This window comes from Dipodomys spectabilis, unplaced genomic scaffold (genome assembly GCF_019054845.1).
Source record: "Dipodomys spectabilis isolate Male_0828 unplaced genomic scaffold, ASM1905484v1 ptg000080l, whole genome shotgun sequence".
Taxonomy (NCBI): domain Eukaryota; kingdom Metazoa; phylum Chordata; class Mammalia; order Rodentia; family Heteromyidae; genus Dipodomys; species Dipodomys spectabilis.
Window position 1 is genome coordinate 1582442 of NW_024870757.1, and position 9397 is coordinate 1591838.

General features: G+C 41.3%; 1 protein-coding gene across 1 annotated transcript; it reads left to right on the top strand.

The window, feature by feature from the left end:
- The first annotated feature begins 3655 nt into the window (after positions 1-3655).
- On the top strand, positions 3656-4567 carry LOC122110592 (vomeronasal type-1 receptor 1-like). Its single transcript, XM_042683173.1, has one exon. The coding sequence runs from the start codon at positions 3656-3658 to the stop codon at positions 4565-4567; it is 912 nt and encodes a 303-aa protein (XP_042539107.1).
- The last annotated feature ends 4830 nt before the right edge of the window (positions 4568-9397 follow it).

Genomic DNA, 9397 nt, shown 5'->3' on the forward strand with positions numbered 1-9397 from the left:
TTTATACCCTGATACTTTGCCAAAGTTTTGCATCAGCTTCAATAATTTGGGAGTAGAGTCCATGAGATTCTTTAAATACAAGATCCTGTCATCTGCAAAGAAGAAGAGTTTTACTTCATCTTTCCTAATTTGGATTGCTTTTATGTTTGCATCTTGTCTTATTGCTGTAGATAGGCATTCTTATACTAAATGGAAGAGAAGTGGAGAGGATGGACATCCTTGTGTCCTTCCTGAGTTAAGAGGAAATGGCTTTAGCTTTTCACCATTAAGTACAATGCTGGCTGCAGGTTTGTCATATACAGCCTTTATTGTGTTGAGGAATGTTCCCTAGGTTCCTAGTTTTTCCAGAGTCTTCATCATACACAGGTGTTGGACCTTGTCAAATGTTTTTCTGCATCTATTGAGATAACCATGTGGTTCTTATCCTTGCTCTTGTTGATGTGATGAATTATATGAATAGATTTGTGTATATTGATCCGATTTTGCATCCCTAAAATGAATCATGTTTGATAGTGGTGTATGATTTTTTGGATGAATTGTTGGAGTCAATTGGCCAAAATTTTGTTCAGAAGTTTTGCATCAATGTTTGCTGGAGCCTGCTGGCAAAGAAAGGGAATCCTGATTTAAGGGGCAAGAATCCTGATTTAAGGACACAAGACAAAAGATGGAGTCAGAGGTCTGCAGCTCAAGACTTCAGCACCGTTTGTTTTTAACTTTCCCTAATATATACTGTTAGAAGTCAAGACGTAGCATAAAGTTACTATAGTCCAGAAAAACAAGGAAAGTTTAGGTTTACTTAAAACAGAGTGCAATAAAAACAAGACAAGATCAACTGGTTAAATGTAAAACAGACTCTGAAAACATAGCAAAACAATCCCGGGCACCTGGTGTTTTTAAAGTAAGCCAGTTTTTTGTACGTGCCTTCAAGTAAGCACCAGGGTCAAGATGACCTTTATTGTTGAGCTTTACTGTCAGCTCCCAACAAATGTCCATCAAAGAAATGGGTCTATATTTCTCTTTCTTTGATGAGTCTCTGCCTGGTTTTGTGATGAGGGATATGATGCTGTCTGGGGCCTCTTGGTTCTTCACAGGCCTTGCCCCAGACCTCTCGGCCCTCCATGGGCCTCTCTTCCTGGGCCTCTCTACTGGCCTGCATTTGGTCTGCTGTTCTCCTCCTCAGGCTGTCCCAGGCCTCATCAGGTTTGGGGCTCAGAGTGGTGACTTTCTCTCGCATGTCCCTTGGGGGTCTTCCTTCTCTCTCTATCCCTGCCACGGAACTCCCTGACCCCTTATATCCAGTGGCCCGCCTCCTAGGGTGCACTTTGATTGCCTGGTCCTAGTGGTCTGGAAGCTGGACAATGATGTCAGAATGGGTGTGACTTCTACTCCACGAGTTCTCACAGCTCATTGAAGAAGTCAGCCTCACAGACTTTTTTGCCTGAGCTGGCTTCAAACTGCAGCTTCAGATCTCAACCTCCTGAGCTGCTGAGATCACATGCCTGAGAAAAGACACCCCAGTTTTATTTTTAACGTAATGTTTTACCTAAGAGAGAAATTGCTTGTTGGATACAAAGAAAAAATTCCATTAAAATTCACCAAATAGATGTTCCCTGTTCCTCTACTCACTTCTAATGAGACCGTCTTCAAAAGTTTCCCCATATTCCCTGGACTTCCCTTGCCATAGGTCTTCCCTTGCCACATCTGTGGAAAATGGTCATGGAAATTCAGTGGTGCTCATCAGTATGCACAATTCTCCAGTGTTTGTCATAGGGAACTTCTGTTCCCCTGGCACACAGTGTCACCACACTTTCAGGTGACATGATGAGCACAACCACAGAGAAGATGAGATCATGCAGTCCTGAGCCTTTATCTTGGGGCTCTGTGGCTAAGCAAACATCTGTGAGCACTGCCTCTGCTTCTCTGTCCTGACAGCCAATTCCTACTGGGTTAGCAGCTATTCTTCTCAGGCAAGTGACAGTAGTAAATGGAACTAATCAAGGAAATGCAGAAGTAACTTTTCTGTAAAATGTGTGTGCTGTGTAGGGTTGGAATGAGGCACATTTCTTGTATTTTGGGAGAAATGTTTGGTGAGAGTCACAGGCCTGTCTCCTGCCTCAGTTAGCAATCTTGGTGCAGCTCCACATCCCTTCGTATCCTGGAGACCACACAGCTTTGTGTGCTAAGGGGTACAGCATTCTCTGCTGAGATGATCTAACACAACTATGTACATACTTTTTACTTTTTGTCAGTCATGGGGCTTGAACTCAGGGCCTAGGCAGTATTCTTGAGCTTGCTTTTGGCCAATGATGGTGCTCTATCACTTCAGCCACAGTGCCTCTTCTGACCGTTTCTCAGTAGTGTATTGGATATAAGAGTCTTTGGGATATTTTCTGGCCAAGCTGGCTTTTAACTGCAATTCTCATGTCTCAGCCTCCAAGTGGCTAGGATTATAGGTATCTGCCACCAGCATCTGTCTTCCTTAGATTTCTTAATTATTTGGAATTGCTAGAGTAAATTCAGATTATACTTGTTTGTTGATACACTAACTAGGTGTTTCTTTTATACACTTTAGTTTGTGCACTGCTTGTGTTTCCTTCTCAGTCTACCATATGTCTCTGCTGCTATTCGATGCTGGTGTGAATGAATTAAGACATTGTGCTTTTCACAACCAAGAGTTGCTTTACAAAATTTTAACTGTTTTCATCTGCTTTATCATAAGAAATAATGTTGCTCAGGACTGTAACTCCAGATATTCAGGAGGATGAATTCTGAGGATCCAAGTTCAAAGCCAGCCCAGCAGAAAATCCATGAGGATATTATCCCCAATTCATCACCAAAAAGCCAGAATTGCCTGTGGCTCAAAGTGGAAGAGTATTAGCCTTGAGCAAAACAAGTTTAAGAACAGCAGTGAGGCCCTACTACTGACAAAAATGGGAAAAGTAAAAAGAAATAATATTCCTTATAAACAAAATGTTGGTTGATGTCTCACCATTCTGTCAAGTATCGGTGTATATCACTAATCATGCTATTAATTAAAATAATATTTCCTGGAATTCTTTTACCCTGTTACTTATAGGGCTTCGGCCTGAGCCACAGAGTCTGATGGGGACATTTCTGCCTGGACTGGCTTTAAGCTGTGATCCATATGCATCTGGCATTGCTAACGTGTTCATATTTGTTTACTTTTCATGCTATTTTTTGTGTCACAATAAAATCCTTAATTTCAACAAAGGATGAGGCAAGAATGCTTGATAAGAAATGAACACATTGTCTTGCCCATGTAATTGTAACCCTTCTGTATGGTATTTTCACAATTAAATAAATAAATACATACATACATAAATAAAATCAGGCCGGGTGCTGGTGGCTCACACCTGTACTCCTAGCTACACAGGAGGCTGAGATCTGAGAATCACGGTTCAAATCCAGCATGGGCAGAAAACTCTGTGAGACTCTTATCTCCAATAAACCACCAGAAAAAACAGAAGTGGTGCTGTAGCTCAAGTGGTAGAGCGCTGGACTTGAGCTGAAGAGATGAAGGACAGCACTCAGGCCCAGAGTTGAAGCCCCATGACCGACAATAAATAAACCAACCAACCAACCAACCAACCAACAAATAAATAAATAAATCCATGATTTCCTAGATATGAAAAAGATGACCGAAGCCAACATGCACTTGGGGGTTGCCTTCCTCACTCAGACTACAGCAGGGGTGTTGGGAAACTCCGGTCTCCTTTGTTTTTACAACTACACCCTCCTCACTGGACAGAATGTGAGGCCCACAGACTTCATCCTCAGCCATCTGGTCTTTGCCAACAACTTGGTTATTTTATCCAAAGGGATACCTCAGACAGTAGCAGGTTTGGGATGGAAGTACTTCCTGGATGATTCCGCATGCAAAGTTCTTTTGTATTTCCACAGAGTAGCCAGAGGGGTTTCTCTTAATACCACCTGCCTTCTGAGTGGCTTCCAGGTCTCAAAGCTTTGCACTAAAAATGCTTGGTGGAAGATCACTACTAGATTCCCCAAGTGCTTTGAATTCTGTGGTTCCCTTTTCTGGGTCCTGCAGCTGCTGGTCAATGTTTATGTGCCTTTGAGAGTGATTGGCCCACAACACAAACAAAATGTTACTCTGCAGATGCGTTATAGATACTGCTCCACAGAAGTAGCCACAACAAAACCATTTGTACAATTGTCACAGATGATTTTACTTACTTCCATTGATGTTATGTGCTTAGTTTTCATGATGTGGGCCAGTGCCTCCATGGTCCTTGTCCTGCACAGACACAAGCAGAGGGTCCGTCACATTCACAGCGGCATTCCTTCCCGAAGACAAGATCACGAGGCCAGGGCCATATGGACCATCCTTACCCTGGTGAGCATGTTCGTCTCCTTCTACTGCCTCTCTGCTATTTTCACTCTTTATGTTGGTTTAAATGCAAAACCAGACCTGTGGCTGGTGGACACATCTGCGTTCCTCGGTGTATGTTTCTCATTTCTGAGCCCATTTGTGCTCATCAGCAGTGACACTCGTATCACTCAGGTGTTTCATTCCTACACTGAATAAAAGATTTTCATGATTCACTTAAACGAAGTGATTACATTCCATTTCCCGTTGGTTCATAGTTTTGTTTTTGCAGCAGTGGCATTTACACACTGTATTCTGCACTGTTAGGATATAGACTCTAGTACTAGACACCTGCTCTAGTCCTTTTCATTCTGGTTATTTATTTATTTTGATTGGTCCCTGGGCCTGAACTCTGGGATTGGGTGCTGTCCCACAGCTCGCCAGCTCAAGACTATTGTTCTACCACTTGAGCCACAGCATCACTTCCAGCTTTTTCTAGTAATGTGGTGCCTAATAATCCAACCCAGGACCTCGTGTATGCCAGGCAATCACTTTACCACTCACCCACCTTCCCAGCTCACTCTGGTTACTTTTTTGAGCAAAACCTTTGATTTTTAGCCAGGTCAGTCTGAAATTTAATACTCATTTTATGTTTCCTGATGTACCTGGAATGAGAGATGTGAATGTAGATGCTGAGGTTTTGTTGTTTAGATAGCATATTAGGGAATCGTTTTTACCAAGGCTGACCTATCACTGTAAACATCCCCTAGTATTGGAGGGGAGATCTTGTGAACTGTTTTCCTGGGCTGGCTTTGGATCTGAATCCTACTGAGTCAATCTTGCATGTGTGAGCCACTGTATCCACCTTGGATCAATCTTTGAGTTAAACAATAATAATAAAAATAATAATTATAATTATCATTTTTACTATTATTATTATTGTGGGGCTTGAACTCAGGGCTTGGACAGTGTCACAGAGCTCTTTTGCTCAAGTCTAACACTCTACCATTTTGATCCACAATGCCACTTCAAGCCTTTCCTGAGTAGTTTATGGGAGAGAGGAGTGTCATGGACTTTCCTGCCAGGCTGGCTTTGAATTGCAATCCTCAGATCTCAGCCTCCTGAGTAGCTGGGATTACAGGCATAAGCCCCCAGCACCTGGCATATATTTTATCTTTAAAATTATTAAATGAGTATATAACAGAAGGTATTCTGTAAGAATCTGTATTAAACTGACTGAAAGAAGACTTTGGGAGTACATCAACGGTGAAGTTCCTGCCTACCTAAGACCCCAAATTTGTTACCTGAAACTCAAATAAAACAAAGTAAGTCCCGTTGCAACAATGAGAAGTACAAGATGTCATGTCGAAAACGAACTTTACAACTTTGGTGGGGGAGGGGGAATTCGGTGAGGGGGCGGGGGAAGGATGGAATGGGAAGGGGAAACAAAGGAGGAGGCTACAATGCTTGATAAGAAATGTACTCATTATTTTGCCCATGTAATTGTAATCCGTCTGTACAGTATTTTCACAATAAAAAAATAACTCAAAAAAACACAAAGTAATAGAAAATTTCAATGTAGTTAATATGGCCTACTGATCTTTTATTGTTAGTTCACTAAACAAATATTGTATAAGGTACAATTGCTAAGTTACAGTTACTGAGATAACAAAAGATGAACGTTTTCACCCTATTATGCAGGAATTACACTTCATTTTTCGACATTACCTCATGAATTAGGCTGAGTAAATGTGATGAGTAGAAGAATTAAACTTGGAAATAAAGTTCAATATTTAGCACAAAACAAAGTGTTATTACTTGTTGTTTTTTCACATTGGTACCTGAAAACATATTACCTTCAAACACATTTAGATCCAGAATCTTCAGGGAAAGAAGAGTCGCCTATATAGGTCTCTCTTGTGGATCACAATTATGTCAGAGATCTGAAAATATCTGCCATGTTTGACCTGCAGCAGGAGACATGGTGTAAGGTCAAGCACTAAACCTGTGTCACTGCTAGACCAGCCCAGAATTCCATCTTTGTACTGAAAGTATGACAGACTCACTGTAAGGCCTAACCTCACACACAATATCAATAGTCATCCTAAAGATGACTTGGTCAATGCTCAAGTAAAATGTATATTGCATTTGACAGTTTCCCAAATTTTACTTTTATTAAAATACTATCATCTGTTAATAAAATATATTTCATTGTGGTGATTCAAATATGGGTAAACAATTGTGTGTGATAGTGTGTGAGTGAGTATATGATGTACTGTCTGTGTTGGGAGGCTTTATATTACACATGCAACCTCTTCTTTAGTTATTCAGATTTCCTGCTATTTCTTGGTTTAATTTTTCTTTCTTTATTCCTTTTTTTTCTGGTCTTGGGGTTTGAACTTAGGTCCTGGCTGCTGTCCCTGAGTTCTGCTTGATCAAGGCTAGTGTTCTACCACTTGAACCATAGCACCACTTGTGGTCTTTTCTGAGTACTTTGTTGGAGATAAGAATCTTATGTATTTCTTCTCCTGGCTGCCTTCCAACAGTGATCCTCAGATCTCAGCCAACTTAGTAGCTAGGATTATAGCCGTTAGCCAAGAGTGTGTTCTTCCTTGAGTCAATTTTGACAGGAGTAGTGTTCCTAGATACTGTAACATTCCTAACTATATGTAATGATTAGAATCCATTTTGTGTGTGTGGGCACGAGTTCATATGCACAGGTGCACACATGCACAGTCCTACAGTCATGTGCATCTGCCTGTCTGTATTTCTCTTTCTCTTTCTTTTCCTTCAGGTACCAGTACTTGAATTCAGAGCCTATGGTTGTTTAAATTGCTTGCTCTGTTGGTCTTCTACCACTTTAGCCATGATTCCAGCCCAGAATTTTTTTTTAATTTAATTTAATTTTTTTTTGTGAACATACTGTACAGAGGGGTTACAATTACATGGGCAGGATAAGGCGTACGTTTCTTATCAAGCATTGCAGCCTCCTCCTTTGTTTACCCTTCACATCCCTTCCCAGCCTCCCCCCCAATCCTCCCCCCCATCTTCTTGCCCCCTCTCCCCCCCCCCACCAATGTTGTAAAGCTCATTTTCGACATGACAACTTGTACTTCTCATTGTTCCAACAGGTCCACCTGTATCCTTAAACGACTTGTTTTCCCCATCTCCTCCACAAGTTATACTGACATCAAATATAGTGAAAACAGGGGTTATACTGTGGGGGAGGGACATACAAAACAACAAAGAGATAATCTTATAAATGCCTTAGAAACAAATGCATGAAAGAAAAAAACATTAAAATACATATCTAAGGGTTTTTATTCAGCTTCTGTGTTGTGCCATTCCAGAGATTTGAACTCATGGCCTGGGTGCTGTCCCTGAGCTTTTGTGCTCAATGCTAGCTCTTTCCCATTTTAATTTCAGCTTCACCAACAGCTTTTATGTGGTTATTTTGAAATAAGACTCTCACAGTTTTATCTGTCTGGTCTGACTTTAAACACTGATCCTAAGACTTCAGTGTCCTGAGCATCTAAGATGACAGACATGAGCCACCTGTGCCCAGCTTGTAGGTTGTTTTGGAGATGGAGACGTGGACTTTTGTGCTTGTTCTGATTGTAGCCTGTGATCCTCCTAATCAGCCTCTTGTGGAGCTAGGACCGTAGGCCTGAGCCACCTTTCCTGGTTCTGTTTTGCATTTTCACAGGTCAGGAAGCATGTGTGCACTTCCATTTCTGGTTCAGTAATTGGAATCTTCTGGCTTTTCCTTTGCCAATCTAAGTAAAAGTTTTGTGCAATTTTTTGGTCTTTTCAAGCACCCAACATTTGGTTTCACTAACATTTCATTCTTTTATATTTTATGTCATTGGTGGGGCTAGACCTCTGGTCCTGGGTGTTGCCCTGAACTCTTCAACTCAAGGTGAGCACTCTACCACCTGAGCCAAAATGCTATTTCCAGTTTTCTGTTGGTTTCTTGGAGATAAGAGTCTCACAGACTTCCTGCCTGGGCTGGCTTTGAACTGCAATCCTCAGACAGCCTCTTGAGTAGCTCTTGAGTAGCCTCTTGAGAGACTGCTGCCCAGCTCAGTCTTTTCTGTTGTTCTTTCTATAGATTACATTCACAGTTGTGCTCTTCTTTCCTTTCATATTGTGTTTACCTTGCTATTATTTTCTTAATCTGTAAGTAATTGTGACAGGTAGAGACTTTTGTGTCTTTCCCTTTTGTAAGGTTAGGAACAAAGTTTCCCTCTCCACACACACATGGTTTCTATTTTCATATATAGATGCACCTTATATTTAGGCGATATGGTCATGCTGTGCTCACAGGAAGAGTGGCATTCAGGTTTTCTATATTCTCTATCACTAAAGGTCAAAATGGCTGGAATAAGGGAGCAAGTGGAAAGTTTATGAAGATCAGGTGGAAACATTAAGTCTGTTGTAGAACATGTCTCAGATCTTTGATAATTTAAGCACCATTAACCATCAAATGGTACATTGGAACCATATTGTCTTTTTTTCCCACAAGTCTGTCCTGAAACTTGAAATCAGCCCCTGGGGCACTGGTCCTGAGTCTCTTTGTGCTCATGGATAGTGTTCAGCCACTTGAGCCACAGTGTACTTACAGGTTTGTCTGAGTAGCTTTTGTTTCGCTTTTGTCCGTCCTGGGGCTTGAACTCTGGAACCGGGCTCTTCATCTCAATGCTAGGACTCTACCACTTGAGCAAAGATCAAATTCCGGTTTTCTAGTGGTTTATTGGAGATAATAGTTCCATGGACTTTCTTGCCCGGGTTGGATTTGAACTGTGATCCTCAGATCTTAGCCTCCTGAGTAGCTAGGATTACAGGCCTAGGCAACCACACCCAGCTTGACTGAGTAGGTTTTTAGAGATAAGAGTCTCGGGCTATTTTTCTGAGAAGGCTTCAAACTTCAGTCCTCAGATCTCAGCTTCCTGAATAGCTAGGATTATGAGTTTAATACCCCAGAGCCCACCACTTTTACTTTTCAGTTTTTAACATAGTGGCTTTCTTTATTTTTTATTGTGAAAATAC

Bases quoted from the DNA above. Each gene is read 5' to 3' on its own strand.
- LOC122110592 (XM_042683173.1), top strand. From the start codon at position 3,656: ATGACCGAAGCCAACATGCACTTGGGGGTTGCCTTCCTCACTCAGACT.